The 24,972-nt window shown below is 39.1% G+C and overlaps 1 protein-coding gene across 1 annotated transcript in view; it reads left to right on the forward strand.

Moving 5' to 3' along the window:
- The first annotated feature begins 22,759 nt into the window (after positions 1–22,759).
- SVEP1 (sushi, von Willebrand factor type A, EGF and pentraxin domain containing 1) overlaps positions 22,760–24,972 on the forward strand; it is a 193,990-nt gene continuing 191,777 nt past the window's right edge. The window contains exon 1 of the mRNA XM_070459306.1: positions 22,760–23,559. Coding sequence (XP_070315407.1) covers positions 23,023–23,559 — 537 coding nt within the window. The 5' untranslated portion in view covers positions 22,760–23,022. The remainder of the gene's footprint in view (positions 23,560–24,972) is intronic.

Here is a 24,972-nt window from a genome sequence, read left to right on the forward strand (position 1 = left end):
AAATTTTTAAAACCTGGCAAAATTCTATAGGAGCAGATGGTGCTAAAGGATTTTTTTTTTAATGTCAAGGAAAAATAACATTAAAACAAAACAGTAAGTCTAGGAAACATGTGAGTTATCTACAGTTATTAATGTTTTAATTTGATCATTTGGTATTTGTGATGTTCATTTGAAATTGTTTAAATATAAGCCTTTTCAAATTTTTCTTTAAATTGCAAGTTAGTTGTAATACACTCAGGAAAACAAAAAGGAAAAGCAATTTAGCAAATAACATTCCTGAAATAATTTTTAAAGATAAGTATATAATATAATTTTAAATATAATTATCAAAAGTACATGCTATCTCTAAGACCCAGATGGCTTGAATAAAAATATTAATGTTTTCTTAGCCAAAAGTTACAAACTTAAAAGATGGAATATTTTGCATTGTAAATTCACGAAAATATATTTGAAAAAGCCTTGAAATAATTACAAGACTACTTCTGAGATAAGTAGATATTCTTCTTACTTAAATATGCAGAAAATGGTGATGAATGGGTGAAAAGACCACATGGATCAATGAATATAGGTGATTCTGAATTTCACATGGATAAATTAATACCAGTGGTTATTATGGGGGTAATCACAAACACTTGAAGTTAATTTGGCAGGGGGAGGGATGTGGGTAATAGGAGAGAAATAGTGGGGACAGGAGATTGAAGGGTTGTTGAAGATGATAACTTCATTTGGACATGCTGAGTTTGAAAATGCCCATGGTGATTAACAAGTTGTTTAGAGGGAGGTCTGGACTGTCAATGGAGATTTGCATGACATGAATACTTGAGAGTGGATGAGGTCACCAAGGAGAATGTGTGGAGTATGAAAGTTCAGTTCAGTTCAGTCGCTCAGTTGTGTCCAACTCTTTGCGACCCCATGAACCGCAGCACACCAGGCCTCCCTTGTCCATCACCAACTCCCAGAGTCCACCCAAACCCATGTCCATTGAGTTGGTGATGCCATCCAACCATCTCATCCTCTGCCATCCCCTTCTCCTCCTGCCCTCAATCTTTCCCAGCATCAGGGTCTTTTCAAATGAGTCAGCTCTTTGCATCAGGTGGCCAAAGTCTTGGAGTTTCAGCTTCAACATCAGTCCTTCCAGTGAATACCCACGACTGATCTCCTTTAGGATGAAAATATGGGGCCAAAACCAGGAATATGCATAAAGCAAGCATTTAATTGGTGGAAGGAGAAGGCGGAAGCCTAGAAAACTAAAAAAGAGAAAGAAAGATGATCACAATATGAGTAGTGCCCAATACCTATTGACATTTTTTAATACCCATTGACTTTTGTAACAAACATTTACCAAATAAGCTGATAATATTTTTATCATGTATCTGTGTAATGATATTGAAATTGGTGTTGAAAACTCCCTTCAAATTGGTGCTTTGGTACTAATTTTTTCCCTCTTTTCACAAGATCCTTTTTATTTAATAATTACTCTTAGTAGTTGACCTCCTATACTCTAATCTTTTGCTATAATAGTGTGGTTCAGAAAACACAGCCCTCCCTAAAAACCAGTGGCAGAGGGGCAGAAGGAAGTATAAAGGGAGGGCTGTATGTGGATGTGTTCATATTTATGTTGTTGTTTAGTCGCTCAGTCGTGTCTGACTCTTTGTGACCCCATGGACTGCAGCACACCAGGCTTCCCTGTCCTTCACCATCTCCCGGACCTTGCTCAAACTCATGTCCTTTGAGTCAGTGATGCCATCCAACCATCTCATCCTCTGTCATCCCCTTCTCCAGTCTTCTGTCTTTCCCAGCAACAGGGTCTTTTCTAATGAGTCAGCTCTTCACATCAGGTAGCCAAAGTATTGGAGCTTCAGCTTCAGCATCAGTCCCTCCAACGAATATTTATATTTTGATGATAACCACTGATGTGTGTGCACCTCTTGGCTGTTCTATAGGAATGCATTGTTAAGTAATTAATTCAGTGGAAACATACATCCTTGCTAATACTTTAATAGTTTTGATTAGATAATGAATCATCTTAGAAGCATTATACTTTGTGTACTCTGATGCTTTATGTCTTGTCTTTAATTGAATATTAAGGGAATGTAGTATTTTAATCAAGACTCTGCCAGTATCTTTATCTAGAGGCCTGTTGCCATTTTTGTCTTCTCTGAAATTTCTGCTGCCAAGAAAGGCAGGATTGTAATTTTTTCCTTCCAGATTGAATTGCTTTAATGTATTCTTGGTTATCAAAATACTCATAGTTTGGGGACTTCGAAATGGTAAATATTCATGATGTGTGAAACAGCATGATACATAATTGTATGATCTTAATTACAGAAAAAAAAGGATGTTTAGTTGTGAAAATACACAAATGAGATCTAGAAGGGCACATCAAACGGTAAACTGCTTGTGATTATAAATGACTTTTTACTTGTGTTTTTGGGTTTCCAATTATGCACATGTTAACTTTTAAGAAATAAATGTTATTTTTAAAACCTTAAAAAAAAATGTGGTCCAGGAATCAGCATTGGTATCATCTGAGAGTGCATTAGAAATGCAGAATCTCAGATCCAATCTCAGTTGTGCTGAGGCAGGCCTACCTTTTTAACAGACTCCTAGGCACAGAAAGGTGATTCAGATGCACATGAAATTTCTCTGAAGCACCAGTTCTCAAGTGAGGTCTCTGGGACATACCATAAGCTTCAGCTGGGAGCTCGTTAGACATGGCAATTCTCAGACCCCCATCCAAACCAACCGAATCAGAAACTCTGGCAATCTATGTTTTATCAACTGTTGCTGGTGCTTCTGATCCTGCTGGTATTTCCTACATGATAGAGTCCCTTTGGTGCACAATACAGTCACCTGGGGAAATTTAAAAAATCTCGGTGCACAGGCTGAAACCCATACAAGTTAAATCAGAATCTTTGTGGATGGGATCTAGGTATCCAGTATTTTAAAACATTTCTCGGGTGATACCAATGGGTACTCAAATTTGAAAATCAATATTCTAAAGGAGAAAGACTAGGCACATTTATTTTAGTGATTACTCCAACTGGCTGCAGTTCTCAGAATTTAAGTTATGGGGTAACATGTTTTATCTGTAAAGAATCATTGACTGGCATTTTGATTGATCTATCACAGGCGAGTTTTTTTCATCCTTCATTCCTCTCACACTTCATTTGTTTCCTTCACTTAATCTAATATAAATCCTCTAGTGACAGTCACGCCACAAGTGTGGGAAACATTTCAAAAGTGCAGACCAAGTTCTAGCTTTTATACTCCTAGGGATTCAGAAAGGGAAACAAGAGAACAAAAAGAAAAAAATACCTGTTTAGAGAAGGGGTTGAGCATAAAGAAAGAGGTAATTATGTGAAAGAGAGTATAGTAAGCAGAGCCTGCTGCTGCCAAAAGGTAGGAAAGAAATGAGTAGGAGTTATATTTGCTTAGAAAGCAAGATGAGCACTTGCTGATTCTGGTTCTGAAAGACAAACAAAAAAGATGGGGCAAGCTAGTGGGAACCTGCTCTATAGCATAGGGAGCTCAGCTCAGTACTTTGTGATGACTTAGATGGGGGGGATTGGGGGTGGGAGGCAGATCTAAGAGGGAGGTGCTATGTGTATACTTATGGTTGATTGATGCTGCAGAAACCGGCATGACATTGTAAAGCAACTATACACCAATTAAGGAAAAAAAAAAAAGATAGGGCTAGGGCTCAGCTCAGAGAAGCATTGCTGGCAGCATTCGTGTGTTTCTGCCAAGGTGGGGATCACTTCAATGAGGAATTAGTCAACATGTAACCAACAGGAAAAGTCCAGTTTTGTCGAGACCATAAACACCATGACCTGCCGGTCTTTAAGGGAAGATCTTGGATGAGAGTTGAAATTCCCAGGGAGTGTGGGAGAGGAAGGAAGCCCAGCTCTGGTGGTTTAAAGAAATCCATGTTAATTATGGGAGTGGCTCTTGGGAAGTTTAAGCAGTATAACTTTATGGGTTAACTACTGAGTCTATTGCACACTCCATTGCTTTTGTAATTTCTCAAAATATTGCCAGGAGTGCACCTTGTCCTGCCTATCCAGATGCTAGCAATTGCTGCCTGGGAACATGTTTGTCCCTTACAGGCGTTGTTAGTTCGGGAATACCGCTGCAAAAGTATAGGAAATCAGTAAAAACGACTTTTTTTTCACTTTCAGACAGAATTGAGAACTATGCTTTTAGGTTATTTTTCATTTTATAAATTAACACAATATTAGCTGGAAAGCTGACAGGAGAGGAAGGACCCTAGATGTTAATGCATAAACCATAGATCTACAGACATAAGCTGTACAAAACACAGAAAGATCTCCCTTAAATTAGAATGAAGATATCCTTTGAGCATCCTAACCTTGTATCAGTTTTTTGGGCAAGGAGCTTAGTTTTTCCAAGGATTCTATTGGTCTTTGTTTTTATGTATTTATTTATTGAAGATACTTACTTTACAGAATTTTGCTGTTCTCTGTCTCTATTGGTCTTTTAAAGCAGGAAATAAAACTCATGAGAAAAGCCACATGCTACTGACGGCTGGTCGATTTGGGGAGGAGGGTTGCTGGATGAAGGGAGAGGCAGGCAAGTGCTTTGAACCTCCCTGAATGTGTATTAATACAAAGAACATACATGTTGCTGAGAACGTTTAGGCAGAGGGCAATGGGCAAAGGGGCTCCTAAGAGAGGCTAATTGTATTCTTCAAATTTTTCTGAAAACCTAACCTATCCAAAGTTCCTAAAAATTGTATTAATTCACCTCTCAGTAAAGAATAGTCTGGGAAGGGAAGAGGGTGGAATTGGAGGTTTATAGCAAAAAGTGTGGACCAGTGGAAAAAAGGACCAAGAATCAGAACTAAGCTTTGATGGTAGCTGGAGCTATGGAGATGAGAACTTATCCTGAGGCTGGAGAAACTGCGTGCTGGGAGCAGGCAGTGGTCCTGAATAAGGCCCTGGGGCGTCTCCTGAGATAGATATTCTACGGTTCCCCCAGTTTGGTTTGGGTGAATTTTGGTAGTTTGTAATTTTCAAGAAATTGGTCCATCTCATATCAGTTGTTGAATTTGTGTGATAGAATTGTTTGTAGTATCCCTTTGTTGTCTTTGTGATGTGTGTGGGATCTGTAGTGATATCTCCTCTTTCAGTCCTGAGCTGGTAATTTGCAACTTTTTTCCTCTGCGTTATCTGCCTGGGTTTGAGTTTTAATCAGAGAACCACTCTTTGGTTCCCTTGATTCTTCCCTACTGTTTTTCTGTTTTCCACTTCATTTATTTTTATTCCTTTATATAGAGTATATGCCCCTAATAATGCAATCATTATTTCCTTCCTTTATTCATTTTGGGTTTTTTTCTTCATGAGTTTCTTAATATGAGGTTAGAAAATCAACTTGAGACCATCCTTCTTTTAAAATAGCATTTAGTGCTATAAATTTCTCTCTAAATACTGCTGTAACTGCATTCCATATATTATGATATGGTGTATTTTCATTTTCATTCAGTTAAAGTTATTTTCTAACTTCTCTTGAGATTTTTTTCTCTGCTCCATGGGTTGTTTCATTTCCAAATGTTTGGTGTTTTTCCAGATGTTCTTCTGTTTAATTTCTGATTTCTGGTTTAATTCCACTGTAGTGAGCACATACTTCATCTGGTTTCAATTCGTGTAAATTGATTAAGGTTCGTTTTATGGCTCAAGATATCATCTATGTTAGTGAATGTTCTGTGAACACTTGAAAAGAGTATGTATTCTGCTCTTATTCTAGGAAATGTTCTATAAATGACAATTAGTGTTGTTTAAGTCTTCTTTATCCTTGCTGATTTTCTGTCAAGTTCTTCTATTAATAACTAACTATAGATATCTCCAGGCTTCCCTGGTGGCTCAGATGGTAAGGAATCTGCCTGCAATGCAGAAGACCTGGATTCGACCCCTGGGTCGGGCAGATCCCCTGGAGAAGAGCATGGCAACCCACTCCAGAACTCTTGCCTGGAGAATTCCATGGACAGAAGAGTCTGGCTGGCTACGGTCCAAGGCATTGCAAAGAGTTAGGGAAAACTGAGCAACTAACATACACGTTTGCATGCATAGACATATCCAACTATATTTGTTAATTTGTCTATTTCTTTATTCAGTTCTATCAGTTTTTGCTTTATGTAGTTTGAGGTCTGTTTTTTGGAGCACACATATTTAGGATTATTTTATCTTCTTCTAGAATTCACCCCTTTATCAATATTTAATGTCTTTTGTCATCCCTAATAATATTTCCTTGTTCTAAAGTCTACTCTGACTATGATAATATAGTGTGTTAGTCGCCCAGTCATGTCTGACTCTTTGCGACCCCATAGACTGTAGCCTGCAAAGCTCCTCTCTCCATGGGATTTTTTTCTATGCAAGAATACTGGAGTGGGTTGCCATGCCCTTCTCCAGGGGATCTTCCTGACCCAGGGGTCAAACCCAGGTCTCCTGCTTTGCAGGCAGATTCTTTACTATCTGAGCCACCAGGGAAGTCATTGGTGATTTCACACTGTATCTCTTACCTTCTTTATACTTTTATCAATCCCCTATATTTACTTTTAAAATGAGTTTCCTATTGTCAGCATAAAATTGAGTCCTTTTGAAAATCTTACCTAAAAACCTCTGTTTTTTTATTGAAACATGGAAATGTAGAAGCCTTACATCCACTTAAGTTCCTTATATCAATTTCTTTATATTATAGTTGTAACACAATAAAAGCTCTATCAGACAATGCTGTAATTTTTGCATGTGATAGTTATACTTATTCGAAGAGGATGTGTAAAAGGAGAAAAACAGTCTACTTACTTTGATATTTACCATTTCTGTTGTTCTTCCTTTATTTGCAGCGTTACATTTTACTCGTTGTATAATTCCTGGGTTGGGAAGGTCCCCTGGAGGAGGAAATGGCAATCCACTCCAGTATTCTTGTCTGGAAAATTCCATGGACAGAGGATCCTGGCAGGCTGTAGTCCATGAGGTCACAAAGAATTGGACATAACCAAATATATATATATATAATTTTATATAAATTTTATAAAATTTATATATAATTTTATATAAATTTTATAATTTTATATAAATTTTATAAAATTTATATAAATGATATAAAATTTTATTTTATATATATATAAAAATATATAATCTTTGGGTTTTGATAGCTTGATTATGATGTGTCTGGGTTTTTTCTTTTCAGTTTATTCTGTGATGGGTCTCAGAACTTCTTGAATCTGTATATTTATGTCTTCATTAAATTTAAGTGTTCATCTATTATTTCATATATTTTTTGTGTGTGTATGTGTGTAGCGCCAATCTATTTTTTTCTCTCTCTTGGTACTTTAATGACACAAAATTAGAACTTGGATATTTTCCCACAGGTGCCAAAGATTTTGTTCTTCAGCACCCCCAATATTTTTTTGACTCTGTTCTTCAGATTGGATAATTTCTATTTTCAGGTTAACTGAATATTTCCTTTGTTATCATCATTGCCTTCTGCCATGGAGCCCATTGAGGAATTTTTTTTTAATTTATGATACTACATTTTCCAGTTTTTAAATTTCTATTTGATTCACTTTTATAGTTTCTCTACTCAAAACTTCTACTTTTAAAATACATTTTTAGAGTATTCACCTTTATCTTATGGGACATATTTATAATAGCTGCTTTATTTTTTTTTTCCATTTATTTTTATTAGTTGGAGGCTAATTACTTTACATCATTATATAGCTGCTTTATTATCTTTGATAATTCAAATACCTAGACCATCTTGGGGTCTACATTTGTTGATTGTCTCTTCCTAGGAAGAAGTGAGACAAGTTTTCTTTTTTCCTGTTTTTTAAAAATTAATTTTGAGATGCATCCTAGACATTTTGAATATTATATTGCAAGGTTCTAGGCCTTGTTAAAATCCTCTGGAGATACCCATTTTTGTCTTTTGTTTTGTTTTCACAGTGAATAAACCCAGTAAGGTTTAGACCACACATTCTCTCTCTCCTTCTGTGGATGGCAAGTCTAATGTAAGGTCAGTTTTCAAAACCCTTACTGTTCTGTTTAGTCTGCTCCATGCACATACCTCATAGGAGTTAGTCTGGAATAATGGATATGATTATTATTGTAGTTTCATTCTCAGAGCTATGGTTCTTTGGGTCTGTTCTTGCATTTCAGCTCATGACTGAGCACTTGGGTCAATTCATATGCAGAATTAGAGGATCTCTTTCTCCAGATCTCTTCTCCCTAGAATTTCCCCTGTAAGCTCTGTCCCTTACGGTTCCCCTTTCTGTTTTTTGGCCTGGAAAGCCAGAGTTCCTTTCAAGTTGTGTAGCACATGCTACCGAGATGGCCATCAGGATGAAGTAGCAAGACAAAAGAGAGAGAGAGAAAAATAACAGTGATTCCCTTTAACTCTTTGACCCACAGGGGCACTTTTATTTTATTCTTCTTATGTCAAAGACATAAGCTTTCTTTATGGGCTTTAGGTGCCCACATTGCTACTGACATGGTAAATTACCTTAAAATGTAGTAGATTAACACAATCAACCTTTTGGATCTAACATTCTCTGGGCTCAGGAGCCCAGGTGTTACTGGGTTATCTGGCTCGAAGTGTCTGGCAAACCTGCAGCCATGATGTTGCCCAGGGCTACGGTCATCCTCGGGCTTGACAGTGAGAGGACCTGCTTCTGAGTTCACTCATATGACTGTTGATAGGCTTCAGAAGTCCTACTCTGAAGCTCACTACCTGGCTGTTGACAGACGGCAGGGCCCTGTTGGCTGTTAGCCAGAGACATCGGTTCTTTGCCCTGTGGGCCTCTCCATCAAGCATCACTAGTTACGACATCGCAACTGGCTTTCCTCAGAGCAGGAAAGGGAGAGAGTGAGCAAAGTGGAAAACAGAGTCTTTTGTGACTTCATCTTGAAAGTGACATCCCAACAGTTTAGCCATATTTTATTGTTGGAAGTGAATCATTAAGAACAACCCCACATTCAAGGGGAAAGAATTACAAAGACACAAAATGAATATCAAGAGGTAGGGATCATTAGGGTTCGTTCCAATGGTTGTCTACCACACTTTGCTAAATCAAATGCCTGATGTGCATGATTTTTTAAATTGAAGTATAATTGACTTGCACTATTAGTTTCAGGTGTATAGCATGATAACTCTATTTTATAGACTATACTCCATGCTAAGCTATTATAAAATATTGGCTGTATTCCCATGTGTACATTATATCCTTGTAGCTTCTTTAGTTTATATCTATTTGTCTATGTCTCTTAACTCCCGTCATATATCTTGGTTCTCCTACATCCCTCTCCCCTCTAGTTTTCCCTCTATATCTATGTCTGTTTCTGTTTTGTTCTATTTTTTCTTTTTTGATTCTACATGTAAATGAAAACATTTGTCTTTTTCTGTCTAGTTATTTCACTAAGCACCTATTTCACTCACCCTCCAGGGCTATCCATGCTGTTGCAAATGGCAGAATTTCATTCTTTTGTATAGTTGAGTAGTAGTCCATTATATGTCTGTGTATATTGAATATATACTACAGCTTTTTTATCTATTCATCTGTTGACAGATACTTAGGTTGCTTCTATATCTAATTATAATGTTACTATGAACATTGGGGTGCATATATCTTTCTGTGTTAGTGTTATCATTTTCTTCATTTACCTACGTGTGGGATTTCTGGGTCATATGGTAGTTCTATTTTTAAGATTTTGAGGAACCTCCATATTGGTTTCCATAGTGGCTGTGCCAATTTACATTTCTACCAACAGTGTATGAGGGTTCTCTTTTTTTCTGTATCCTTACCACCACTTGTTATTTCTGGTCTTTTTGATAATAACCATTCTGACAGGTATGAGGTGATATCTCTTTGCTGTTTTGATTTACATTTCCCTGATGATTAGTGATGTCGAGTATCTTTTCATATAACTATTGACCATCTGTATATTTTCGGGAAAATGCCTTTTCAGCTTTTCTGCCCATTTTTTAATTGGGATGTTAGTTTTTTTTTGATATGGAGTTGTAAGAGTTCTTTATATATAATTTGGATATTGACCCCTTATCATTTGCAAATATCTTCTCTTATTCAGTAGGTTGCCTTTTTGTTTTGTTGAAGGTTTCCTTCACTGTGAAAAACTTTTTAATTTTGTTTATGTCCCATTTGCTTAATTTTCTCTTCTCTAAGGAGACAGATCCTAAAATATGTTCCTAAGACCTGCATTACTGAGTGTACTATACCTGTGTTTTCTTCTAGGAGTATTACGGCTTTGAGTCTGGAGATATAATCTTAAAAACCATTCAAACTAGCATAATTTTAAGACTATATATCTTTAGGCCTTTTCCACATAACACGGAAAAATATAAAGTGCTGTCACATGTTTTGTTTTCTTTCTTTCCTGACAAACATAGATTCCATCTGGGTTCAATAGAAATTAAGGATGTTGAAAAATGCAAGACCTAGAAAGAGCCAAGGATATGGAATGTGGGTATGTTGGTTCATCATTTGAATGCTAGAATGGTTTTCTAGTCTGAATGTTGTTAGGCAAATTAATCATAAGAAACATCTGGCTGGAGGAAAACAATGCAAGAATTAACAGGATAAACAGAATTTAGTGGAGTATGTTGCTTCATTTTAAACTGTACAAGTTTGCAAACATTGTAAGTCTGAGATCAAATCACATTCCATAAGGGATAAATTGTGCTACTGCAAATTGGTTCTTTATCAAGTAGTGAAATAAGAGAGAAGTTCCTATTTTTTAGACTTTACATTGGCTTAAGACCCCACTGAATATATTAATGCTCTTTGAAGAATTAGAATTCTCAAGTAGGAGGCTGGCAATTGAAAGAGCAGGTGGGAGATTCCTAAAAATTACAGATTTGCTTCTAATATTGAGTGGCAATATATTTTTCAAAGAGCTCCATAATAATATTTTCCTTCCACATGATTTTTTGCCATGTGGTCTTGCTACTCCCCTATGATGAGTTAGAGTCTGTCTTTCCACCCCCTTAAAATATAATGAATAAAAGAAGAGTTGATAGCTACTGCTCTAAGATAAACATTATTACATATTTGTATGTTTCCTTTTGTCATGTTTTTCTATGTGCATATTTTTTTTTAAATTCACATAACAAGTTTTTCAGCCTCCCCAGCCCAATTTAACAGGATGTATTGAGTATTTTTATAACATTAAATTTTTTGAAAATATAAGCATAATGTTTAGATTTTCTTTTTATGTATTTAATATGCTTTAACCATTCTATTATTATATGTTAGAATTATTTCCAATATCCCCAACATTTTACTTTTATAATTAGTACTGTAAATTCCAGTCTTGTACATAAATGTGTGTGTACTCATTTCTGATTATCTCCTTGGAAAGGAATCCTAGGTAAAGGATATATGGTAACTGTTGTTATCATATATATGATATATGATATATGATCACTGCTGTAATGTGCTAAGTCGCTTCTGTCATGTCCGACTCTTTGTGACCCCATGGGTGGTAGCCCACCAGGCTCCTCTGTCAATGGAATTCTTTAGGCAAGAATACTGGAGTGTGTTGCCATTTCCTTCTGCAAGGGATCTTCCCGACCCAGAGATCGAAGTCACCTCTTAAGTCTCCTGCACTGGCAGGCAGGTTCTTTACCACTAGAGCCAACTCGGAAGCCCTATATGATCATTATTATACCTTAAAAAGAATCATATTGTTGAATTAGGCGGCCAAGGGCTAACTATGTAGAATAGTTCCACTTTTATCAAACTTTAGGAATGGTAAATACATTCCATCTAAAGTTAATAGTGGTGACCTGGTACTTCTTGATGGGAAGGACTGCAAGACCACATCTGGATCCAACAGTAAAGAATGCTAAAATAAATAAGTGGTCTTTAACCTCAATGAGGGATGGAAGAATAAAAGCATATGTGCTTTGTGTCTGCCAACTCAGCCTTAGCCAGTTCCAAGGTTGAATATATATTCATCAATTTTTGCCAACGTGAAATGCAAAAAAAAAGTTTATTATTTTTGCTATAATGCATATTTCCATAATTATATATGTGGTTCCATAGCTTTTCATATGCCTGGTGTCCATCTGCATTTATTCTTCTCAGAATTTCTTTTTCATTATTCTTTTTTTTTCATTATTCTTTGTCTATATTCTTAATTGCCTTGCTAATGTAGACTTACAAGAATGCATTATATATAAGGATGATAAGATTTTTTTTCTGCCATTTTCCAATTTGTCATTGTCCTTTTATTTATTTTTTTTTTTTTTTGTCATTGTCCTTTTAAATTGTTAATGATATTTTATGATGATAGAAGTGTTAATGGCTATGTGGTCAAATAAATTAATGGTTCTTTTTGTGATTTCTTCCTTTGGTTACATGCTTAAAACCTTTTACATGCTGCAATCTTAGAAATGTTCATTTATATCTTCTGGTTTCTTCATGATTTAATTCATATTTGTCTCTTTAATGCATCAGATGCTTGGGGCTTCCCTGATAGCTCAGTTGGTAAAGAATCCGCCTGCAATGCCGGAGACCTGGGCTCCATTCCTGGGTCAGGAAGAGCTGCTGGAGAAGGGATAGGCTACCCACTCTAGTATTCTTGGGCTTTCCTTGTGGCTCAACTGGTAAAGAATCTGCTTGCAATGTGGGAGACCTGGGTTCAGTCCCTGGCTTGGAAAGATCCCCTGGAGAAGGGAAAGGCTACCCACTCCAATATTCTGGCCTGGAGAATTCCATGGACTATATAGTCATGGGGTCACAAAAAGTCAGACACGACTGAGTGACTTTCACTCACTTACTCAATGCATCAGAATTCTAATCTCCTCCTCCAAAGGCATTTCAACAGACTAAAAAAGGAGATTAAAAAAGACTGAGTAAGGAAATAGCAAGCAAACTAAAAACAGTGATGCTAATCATGTTGATGATGATAATTATAGTGAAGCTGAGGCATCATCCAGACATAGTGAAATTCAAGGTAAATATATGTATTCAGTGAATAGAGGCTGATTTTATGTTGTTGAAGTTGTAGTTAGCTTGTTTATCAGTAGATATTTATTCACCGAGAATACAACTTTTAAAATATGTATGGGTAAAATTTAATATATCACAGAAATACAAAGCAAACCCTAAAAATATAAAAAAATTTGTCAAAAATGACTGTACCAGATTTTAACATACTTTCAGTCTTAAACAGATGGACTAGATTAAAGTAAATGGGGATATGGTGTTTGAATAATGTATACAATAATATTGATTTATAAGACAGAATAATTTATACTTACAACCAAAACTGCTTATCTTTTTTTTCAAAATCTAATGGTATGTTTTACTGTGTGTCATATGTTAGGTCGTAAGAAATTTTAATAAGAACAAAAATGTACAGTCCTATTCTCTGACCCCAATGAAGTAAACTTGAAAATTAATTTTAAAATAGTTTAACAAAATATACAAACAAATACTCAGAGTTAAAATAATAACATAAAAAGAAAAGAAGTTTCCCACTTAACAATTTCTTGACCAAAGAAGAAATCAAAATCTAATTATATGTTGCATAGAAAACAGTGGGACTTCCCTGGTGGCTCAGATGGTGAAGAATCCGTCTGCAATGCAGGAGACCTGGGTTCGATCCCTGAATTGGGAAGATCCCCTGGAGAAGGGCAGGGCAACCCACTCCAGTATTCTTGCCTGGAGAATCTCATGGACAGGGGAGCCTGGTGGGCTACAGTCCAAGGGGTCACAAGGAGTTGGATACAACTGAGTGACTAAGCCCTCCAACACACACAGAAAACAATAATGACACTGCACGCGAGGTTTAGCTAAAGTTATACTCAGTAGGAATGACATCTTTAAGAGCTCTATTTAAGAGGCAATAAAGTGAGTGAAGTGAAGTCGCTCAGTCGTGTCCGACTCCTTGCGACCCCATGGACTGTAGCCCACCAGGCTCCTCTGTCCATGGGATTCTCCAGGCAAGAATACTGGAGTGGGTTGCCACAAGAGACAATAAATGATAATAAATAAAGGACTCAAGGAACTATAAAATATTATTCAGGATAAAAGCATAAATTAATGTATCAGAAAACAAGAAGTCCAAGCACTGGGTCCCTAAAAAGCACCATGAAATAGATAAAATGTTTATGAAAATATCAAGAGGGGGAAAAAGTAAAATGACCAATGTATAACATTGGAAAGAAGCTAAATAATACCATATATATGGAGGAGAATATAATAATTGAAAAGGTATGCTACTTAAATTTTTTAGTTAATAATTTTTAAATCAACATTTAAATTAAAGATGATTTCCTAACTTAGAATATAAATTACTAAGACTTTCTTAAGAAGTGTGAAAGTTTAAACAAACAGATCACCTTGGTAACAGTAGTAAAGGAAAATAAAATTGTTATTTAACTGTAAAGTGAACAACTGAGGATGTACACACACAGTGATACTAGTTCTAAGTAGTAAGATGGTGTAAGTATATTCCACCCTATCTAATGGCAACTATAAAATCTAGAGGGTGCATGTAACCACTATTTGAGGACTCAGAAAAGTTAATAAAGCAGGGGACTTGGGGGAGAAGACCAGAATTTAAAATACCACTGAATCAGCAGTGAGTTTACCATTTTACCCCCTCTGAAATTCCTTGTGGCTCAGTGCTGTAGTCTGAAGCCACAAGTAGGCATGGGTGCTCAAAGGGAGAGATTCACAAGAGGCATTCAAGTTCGGGCTTAGAGTGGAAAAGAGTATGTGTGTGTGTGTGGTTTTCCTCCCCCTGTTTTTGTATTTCCCAAACTTCAGGCAAAATACAAAGAAGAATCAAGTGAAAATTGTAGAACTGAAAAATATAACAACTGAAATTTAAAGTTTACTGAATGGGCTCAATAATGGACTCAAGATAATAGAAAAAGAGGAGTACCATCAATCTAGAATTATGTATATAATATATACATACCCAAGCAAATATGTACATGTATCCACACACACACACACAATACCAAGTGCTGAATGGGATGCTGAGCCATTAGAACTCATACATTTCCATTGTGAGTGAGCAATGCTACATGCAGCACCCTGAAAAATATCTTGGCTGTTTGTTGTAACACTGAACATTCTTTACCATATGACCTAGTAATCCTATCTCTGGGTGTTTATCCTAAGTCAATAAAAATTTAAGTTCACACAAAAACCTGTACACAAACTTAGGGGAATTTCAAAGTTATTTTGCTGAATGAGAAGAAACTAATCTCAGAAAATTGCATACTATATGAAGCCAATTATATGATTCTTGAAAAGATAAAAGCACAGTAATGGAGAGATCAGTTGGGTTGCCAGTTAGGAATCAGGAGACAGTGTAACTACAAAAGTGAGCTTTTCGGAATGATGGAACTACTTTGTATCCTGATTGTGGGTGTGGTTAAATGAATCTATGTGTGTGCTTGAATTCATGGAACTGTACACCCACTAAAAGTCAATTTTACTGCATGATAATTTAAAAATAAATTTTATAAAGTAACTATAATTATGGCTGCCTCCACACGGGAGTGGTGATGTCACAGTTTGTCAATACGAAATTAATCATCTTTTCCGATCTGTCTTCCACACACTGGTGGGAGGAAAAAACAGAGATAAAGAGAATGTGCCTTTTAAAAACTTTTATCATTATTACTGTTTGTTTTTAGCAGAACAACCTCCAGAATTATGGTGAAGATCACAAACTGAATTTGGTTCAAGCCTTGACCTTGGATAAAATGTCTATAAATATAAATGATACTGTTCTATTTTTTACAGGTTGAAAATGATGAAAGATGAACACATTAAGCTCTTCTAAGTGAGCATGAGGGCTGGTCCTGTCAGTGAATCTAGGGTCCTTCAGTGCATGTCCTTCTGGAAGAGAGTACCTTTGGAAACTTGGTTCACAAATTCAAGGACACAGGCAATATTTTGGGCATGCTGTTTTGTGGATGACTATCTCTGAAGAAGTAAAGGCAATGGTCACTGTAAACATAATAGTCCCAGAGCATTCTAGAAACTGGGGGTACCTTTTGTTACCACATGAAAAATTCTCAATCCATGTGCCTTTCACCAGTTCAAGATGTAAGTCCTTAGAAAGTTTAGCTGAGGATAGGTTCGAGGATAAAGAGTCGTGTTTGAGATCAGGTTATCTAAGGCAGGGCTCTGTAGATACAGATGCAGTGATGGACACAAATGATGTGTCAATTACCACCTTCACTGCAAGCTTGCATTGTTAGCAAGAGCCAACATGTTTAACATGCCAGGCATTAAAATGTAATAACAATAAACCATTTCTATTTCCAGACATTACAGCCACCTCATACAGCTCTATTTCTTCACCTATAGAATTGGAATGCCCATTATATTTATTTGAGGATTTATGGCAAGATTATATGAAATAAGCACATAAAATGATATGTATTTAAACACTTTTTAAATCTGTATTTTGTGTTAAAACTGGGCCTCCATGGTGGTTTAGCAGTAAAGAGTCTGCCTGTAATGCAGGAGACATGGGTTCAATCCCTGGGTCGGGAAGATTCGCTCAAAAAGGAAATGGCAACCCACTCCAATATTCTTGCCTGTATAATCCCATGGAGAAGAGCCTGGTGGGCTACAGTCCATGGGGTTGCAAGAGAATCAGACAGGATTTAGTGACTATACAACAACTACCACAAAGTGTTAAAGTCAGATTGACAACATTTATTTTTATTTATTTAATTGTCTGCTTACAATGTCCACTGCTAGGACTTTTCCATCATGAACTCCATCTTCAGATAATTCTACTTAAACAATCGCTGTACAGGGGAGAATGTTGTTTATTAAATTCCCGACTGTAAGATAGTCTTATAAAATACAGTCACCAGGTGGCATCTTCCTCCTATCCCTACTGCCTGTCGCTGTGGTTCACTAACACTGTGTGATAGATTTTAAAACAAGACCCCATGGCCAGCATGCATGGAAAGTGAAACTTTTCCTCCCTCTGCTTCCATTAACTGGACTTGATTCTTGACATCTCAGAAGGACATTTTGCTAGCACCATTCTCTGCTTTCTTCTTTCTCCTTCCATCTCCCCTACCTCAAATCCATCCTGTCTTTTTACAGCACCTGCTTTAATGCAGGAAGATGGTTGCTCTGAAGGGTGGAGTGGAGGTGGATGTCCCTAATAAAAGTCCCATCGGATAGGCAGGGATGAGGTTCAGTTTCTTGTTTATCAATGTGCAGCTAGCGAGAAAAATATAGCATATCCCCCATCCCTTACACCACCAACACACATTGCTTTCTCACAGAAGTCTTTATGTCATGAGATAAATCCCAGGTCATTTTTCTTAGTCTGGCTATGGTGGCATTTCAGTACTTTTAGGTTGCTTCTCAGTCTTAATTTTTTCTTGAGTGGAAGTTTTTTTTTCAATTGAAGTATAGTTAATTTACAATGTTGTGTTAATTATTGCTGTTACAGCAAAGTGATTCAATACATATATAACATACATTCTTTTTAATATTCTTTTCCATTATGGTTTAACATAGGATGCTAAATATAGTTCTCTGTGCTATGTATAGTAGGACCTTGTTGTTTATTCACTATATATATAAAAGCTTACATCTGTTGACCTCAACGTCCCACTCCATCCCTCCCCTAACCTCTTGTGTTTTGCTGCAGGTTTTACTTTTGTTTTAGGTTTGAAGGACTCGTTAACAAAAGAAACCACTCGTCACACACATAAACAATTTCAGTATTTAGTAGAGGATTAATTGACTTAATTTTAATATACAGTCATTAAAAGAAGAGAAATAGAAACAATAGAGAAAAGTAACAGCACATATATCAGCAATTGGGCTAACCAACATCCAGATTTAAACAGCGCTGGGAAGTCTCTCATTAACAGCAAACTGGAGTCCCAATTGAGAAAAGGTCCCAGGCGGTGTATTGACCCAACAGGTGAGACTTCAAATTAAAGTTTGATGGGCTCCTGTTTATAATCCCAGGCTGCAAACTGATTTATGTGCAAAACTTCAGCTCTGTTTTTACTTAAACCTTTTTACAATGCTGTTTGTTTAACCTTGTGAATCACAGCATTTCATTAGAACCCAGGGGGCTGGCCAGGCCTCCAGGGGCTCAAGAATTCCAAGACCCACTCCCTTTCTTATCTAAGGTGCTGCCTGACTTACTATGCTTGCATGTAAGCACGGAATCCAAGCAGTGTCCAGGCAGATCAGAAGCATATCAAAGGCTTGCTCTCCTGCTTCTGAAGGCTTTCTCCATTTTAATTTCCCTAACACTTGGCAACCACCAGTCTGTTCTTTACGTCCATGATTCTGTTTGTTTCATAGGTAAGTTCATTTCGGTCATATTTTGAATTCTACATATAAGTGATATCACATGATATTTGTCTTTCTCTCTCTGACTTACTTCCTATAGTGGAAGTTTATCTTGTTTTGTGCCTGTTAATTGTCATACAGGCCAGAGTTTCTGAGCCTTGGCCCTCCTGACACATTGAGCTGGATGGTTGTGGGAGCTGTCCCATGCATCATAGGATGTTTAGTTGCATTCCCCACCTCTGCACTAGATGCCGGTAGCACTGTTCCCCCCTACACACACAGATATCTCCAAACATTTCCTGGTCTTCCCTGGTGGTAGGGGTGGGGAAGTTGGTGAGGTGCAGAATCACCCCCCAGGAGAATCACTGCTTTAGACCAAAGAGCGTAACACACTAGAGAGCCCTGAGGGGCAGTACCAAGCCAGAGCAGTAATCTTGACAACATACAGGCAAGATTTCTCTAAGTCTCCACTCCTTATCACAAGCATAGGTAGTGTAGACCTGACTGTTTAGCTCATTGGAAATATACAATGCCAGAGTATATTGGTCTTATGCTCTTGCCCCTAGGGCATGTGTCAGGATTATCCAGGAAACTTTAAATTGCACCTAGATCCACAGCAGAATATCATTACTTCATCAATACTTTGAAAACAAGGCATTTACTAGAATAGTTGATTGGTAATATTATTTAATAGGGTCATGAACAAGTACACATTACTATATGACAAATATAATTTTAAAGAACATTTTAATAACTATTTTAGTATAATTGGGTGTTTTTGGGGGGCCAAAAAAAGACAAAAATTCCAAGAAGAGCTGGGATGAAAAATGTAGAAAAGAAAAATTTTATCAAATGCCCACAGTTGCGCAATTACAAACTTCTGCTAGAGTTGACCACTTCTAAGTACTTCACCATAGTTATAGGTGATATAGCAGGCACCAAGTGAATTTACTATCCCCAACCAAAGATCAGAAAGTCCTTGCAAAATCTGATTTATAACTCTTTTCTATAGGAATCTCCTCAAAATTAGGGCAGATTAAGCTGTCCAGAATTTTCTCGATTTTTCTTTTTGAACTCAGCTATTTTCCCATTTCATGTGACTCAATATTGTAATTGTTTGCTGTGTTCACCAAATATTTCTAGCTCTGATTTCTAGAGCAATGTTAAGATTGTACTTCACAACCTTTCATTATACATGGCCATACATCTTTTTTTGGCAATGAAATGAAACAAGTGATGTGTTTTGGAGTAGTGAGTAATTCATTATGTCCTCTTTTCTCTCCCATAGCATTTATGAAAGCATGTATTGAGAGGGTAGCTTCTATGGCTCCAGATTTGAGTTTAGTATACAAGATCAAGTTCAGCTGAATGTAATAGAAAAACTCAAAAGGCGTAGATAGTCACTCTGAGTATGGTGGTTCTGCTCTGTGAAGTGTGCAGGGATCCATGGTCTTTCTAAATTACTACTCACCTGTTGCTTGAATGTGGCCATTATTCTCATGATCCAGGATGGCTGCTACAGGTCTGCCACCATGTTCACGTTCCAGGTCGAAAATGGAATAAGGGATGAAAGGAAGAGACAACAGACAAAAGGAGCAGCTGTCTTTTAAGGAGGTTTTCTGAAGCTGCCACACAAAACCGGGATTTGTATATCATTGCCCAGAACCTAGCAACATGGCTGTGTCCATCTGCAACGGAAGCTGGGATGTGTAAATCTTCACTTTGGATAATTTTGTGCCCAGCAAAAACTCAGGAGCTGTATTTCTCTTCTAGACCCTTCTAGAAGACATGTACTAGATAGGTGACTAAGAGTCTCTGCCACAGTAAACATATGACCTAAGTTAGGGCAATTATAATGGTCCATGCATTCCACCACTTCCCTAGTAGCTCAGACAGTAAAGAGTCTGCCTGCAGTGCAGGAGATCTGGGTTCAATCCCTGGGTTGGGAAGATCCTCTGGTGGAGGGCATGGCAACCCACTCCAGTATCCTTGCCTGGAGAATCCCCATGGACAGAGAAGCCTGGCGGGCTACAGTCCATGGAGTCACAAAGAGTCAGACACGACTGAGCGACTATGCACAGCACAGGTCCTCCCCAGTGCTGGGCTCGGGATGGGCATGTAACCCATGCATGCTTCAGTGACATCTTTCTCTGTGGTCACGGTGGTGATTGTTTTTTGCTGAATTGTTTTTAACTTGAGCTCCTGGGGAAACGTCTTTCCTTTTCAGTTCATAAATCTGAAGACACAAACTAAATCTAACATTCTAAGAGAAACAGAAGCGAGAGGAAAATGGAAGACTGAGGTCGTTTTTTATTTCCTTTTCCAAGCTTTTTTGAGACAAATCCACCCTTGTCCTTTCTCCAGTTTAGTTACTGGGCCAAGCAATCCCTTCTTGTTTACAGTGAGGAGAAGCTGGGTGCCTATTGCTTGCAACCAGAAAGTACTAAAACAATCGTCTACCTCTCTGGGTTGTTGTGGGGAATATATGAGTGAGTACACATAGTCGTTGCCATGATGCCTGGCACATAAAGGCCCCGAAATGTTAACTCTTAATGATGTATTTGAAATAGCACAGAGTAGATGAAATTTGGACAGACTTTCTCGTTTTCAAAAGTCTCAGCTCAAATGAGGTCTTGCTTATTCCCCGGGAAGATCCAGGATGACTGAGAATTTTTTCTTCTTGCTCCCTATTCCCCATCCTGGCAATCATCCTGCTGCTCTCTAATTGTTTGCAAAGCCTGTTCCCTCTTCTGATAGCCTTTGAACTTCTGGAAGATTGGAACTGAGTCTTATTCAGCTTTAATACCTCAGTATCTACTATTCTGGCATGGTAGATGGTCAAGAAATATTACTAGAAAAATAAAGATCTGAAGAGTATTCATTATTAAATATGGAAATAATAGCAATCAGCATTTGTAGACTACATGCTATATCCTAAGTGCCAGTCCAAGAACTTTGTATGATATCTTCACAATAACTCTAATACATTATTATTTAATATTACTCCATTTTACAGATGAGCAAACTGATGTCAAAGTCATACAACTCCTGAATGGCAAGATTTCATTCCAGGCAAACAGACTCCAGAGCCCTAAAACTTCAACCATTATATACACTGTGAAGGTATTTCATTAAATACAGATGGAATTAAATCATCTGATATTAGGGACAAAGGAAATTCTGAGATTATTGATTTCCATCATGAAACAGATACGGAAACTGAAGCTAAGACTTGGAAGTGTCTTTGTTCAGGTGATTTATATAATAGCAGAAACGTATCTGCACAAGGCTCCTGACTCCTCACTAGAATTACTTTTGCAAAGTTTTTACTCCTTCTTTGCACTTGCACTAGCCCTTTCAGGGTTTGTTTTGGAAAAATAACTACCCCCAGGTGGAAACCTGTGTAGGTATGTAGTTATGTGTTAGATACCATTTAAAGTCAAGGAGGTAGGCCTCGATGGGTCTCACCTGTTGAAACAGGTCACGGGCATATGAGAGAGGACTAGGGGATAGAAGCTCTTACTCATCATCAGATTTCAGCACAAACTTCACATCCTCAGTGAAGGCTTCCCTGACCTTTCCAAGGTCAATTCTATCTGCCTAAGATCTTCGTAGAACTTAGCATGGTCAGATGAAATTATATACATTATTTCTGAAATGCCTGGTTAATGGTCATCTCACTTGTTACCCTGTAAGTTTCTTGGGGACAAGACCTATGTCAATTTGTGTTCTTCCTTATATTCCAGGTGTCCTAGCACACAACAGATGCTCAAAAATATTTGCTGAATGAAGGGGTGACCAAATGGATGAATAAATAAATGCATGCATGCAGCGCCACGACACTCATTCTATAGGTTGCATGGGGTAGATGCAACCCCTATATATTGTGATCGGAGGGGACCCTCAAGAGGACACACACACACCCCACCGATCAGAAAGCCCCACCACAAAAGTCGAATAAAACACCCACTTGGAGAGGGCTTTGAGGCTTCTCCGGAGAAGGGGAAAGAGACACAAAAGGTGAGCAAGCAATTTTCAAAGGATGCTTTCAACTCCCTGGCCAGTTCGTGTGTGTTTTCCTCTACAAAGTGTTTCCAATTACTGTGGCACTCTCGGTATCTGGATCCATCTCCAGTGAATTCCTCTGCGGCTCCTGCCAGACATATGGGATCAATCAGGGCTTCGGCGCTGGTGCGCTTGCTGCGGGAATGTTGACAGGCTGACAGACGCGGGGTTCTGGTGTCATGGAATCTCCGCGAGTCTTTGGCTTGAACTCGGGAGGAGAAGGAGAAGGGGGAGGAGAGAGATAGAGGCAGAGATAGAGGAAGGCGAGGGGAGAGGGAGAGACAGAGGAGGGAGAGGAGGAGGGAAGCGGGAGATTCTTCTTGACTGCCCCCTTGCCTTCAAACATTTTATAGGCTTCAGGGAGAGCGAGGAGGCGGAGGGGAGAGAAAAGACGGGAGCGAGAGGGGTAGCGAGCGCGCGCCTTCCTTCCCTAACCCTCGGGCTGCCGGAGGAGTCTGGGCTGTGTCCCCAGTGTCAGATGAGAGGGCGCTGAGGCTCGCGGCCGCCGTCCCACGCCCCGCGCCGCGCACGCCCCTCGGCGACCCCGGCGCCCGAGCATCTCTCCGCGCCGGGCAGACGCCTGCGCTCCGGGCGGCCGCTCCGTCTCCAGCGCAATGTGGGCGCGCCTGGCCTTTTGTTGCTGGGGTCTGGCGCTGGTTTCAGGCTGGGCGACCTTTCAGCAGCTGTCCCCGTCGCGCAATTTCAGCTTCCGCCTCTTCCCCGAGGCGGCGCCCGGAGCCCCCGGGCGGCTACCCGCGCCGCCCGCATCCAGCGAGGACGCGGCGGCCGCGGAGAGCAAAGTGGAGCGGCTGGGCCAGGTGTTCCGGCGACGCGTGCGGCGGCTGCGGGAGCTCAGCGAGCGCCTGGAGCTCGTCTTCCTGGTGGACGAGTCGTCCAGCGTGGGCCAGGCCAACTTCCTCAGCGAGCTCAAGTTCGTGCGCAAGCTGCTGTCCGACTTCCCCGTGGTGCCCACGGCTACGCGCGTGGCCATCGTGACCTTCTCGTCCAAGAACAACGTGGTGCCGCGCGTCGATTACATCTCCTCCCGCCGCGCGCACCAACACAAGTGCGCTCTGCTCAGCCGCGAGATCCCGGCCATCAGCTACCGAGGCGGTGGCACCTACACCAAAGGCGCCTTCCAGCAAGCCGCGGTAAGGTGCCCTTCCCGCCCACCACCGCCTGCCCGGCCGTAAGCCGGCTCAGCCTCGGGCCGGCCACAGCACCCCAAGTCAAGCGTCCCCATCTCCAGAGTCAGAATCATACCTATCCTGTTGTGGGAGGGAGGGGGTTCCCTTGGAAGGATGGATTTTAAAGGCTTAAGGAGATGTCAGGCTCATTAAATGGTCTTTGAGAACTCTATTAGGAAGGAGTCCTTGAGATCTGTTCACATTCACTGTCCTAGGAACAAACTGTGGGCAAACTATAACAGGTGAGTATGTTTTAGGAAGTGTCGCTAAAGATAAGAGGTGGAGTGACCTGAACATTTCCCCAATTCTTTGGGATGTGATTTTATACTTTCAATATGCACTTCGTTGCTCTGAGTCCTTTACCAGACTTTTAAAGGAAGGAAGTCAGTTTCAGATGCTGGACTTTTACTTTGCCAAAATTTAACTTTTTCTGATTACAGTATAATGCATATTCATTTGAATAAAATTTAGAGCATATAGAGATGCTGGGCACACGATAACAAGCCAGTGTGTGTGGAATGAATGAAACCAGAGGAGGAAAAGGGGGGGGGAGATCCTCTAATCTCATCACCCTTAAAAAGCCACTGTTTACATGTTATTGAGTATTTGCCCAGTATGCACATCTGCTCATACTTTAAAACAAACTAGTGTCTTGCAGTTTTGTAGCCTACATTTTTCACTTGTTATATCATGAAATGATCTATATCATTATATATCTAATATAGTGAAGTTATTATATACCTACCTTACTTGGTAGTTTATTATAGTCTATAATCTATTTGACCTGTCACCTCTTGTTGAACACAGGTTTTTGTAAACATATTTTTAGACCCCTTTGATTACTTCCTTAGGAAGTATTTCTGTAAAGTTGCTAAATTAAGAGATGTGAACATCTGTAAACTACTTGATACATTTTGTCCAGGTCTGCCTTGGGTTGTATAGATTTACATTCCCATCAGCAGAGTTTCCCTCCCCCACCCCCACCCCATAGCTCAATTTGTAAAGAATCTGCCTGCAATGCAGGAGACCCGGATTGTATTCCTGGGTCTGGAAGATCCCCTAGAGAAGGAATATGCTACCCACCCCAGTATTTTTGGGCTTCCCTTGTGGCTCAGCTGGTAAAGAATCTGCCCGCAATGTGGGAGACCTGGGTTCGATCCCTGGGTTGGGAAGATTCCCCTGGAGCTGGGAAAGGCTACCCATTCCAGTATTCTGGCCTGGAGAATTCCATGGACTGTATAGTCCATAGGGTCCCAAAGGGTTGGACACAACTGAATGACTTTCACTTCACTTCAGCAGAGTACCACAGCAGTAATTTTGCCACAGGGTCACCAGTAACATGTGCCAATATTTTTAATGTCTTTGCCTATTTGGTAG

The sequence above is a fragment of the Odocoileus virginianus genome, chromosome 31 (assembly GCF_023699985.2).
Source record: "Odocoileus virginianus isolate 20LAN1187 ecotype Illinois chromosome 31, Ovbor_1.2, whole genome shotgun sequence".
NCBI lineage: Eukaryota > Metazoa > Chordata > Mammalia > Artiodactyla > Cervidae > Odocoileus > Odocoileus virginianus.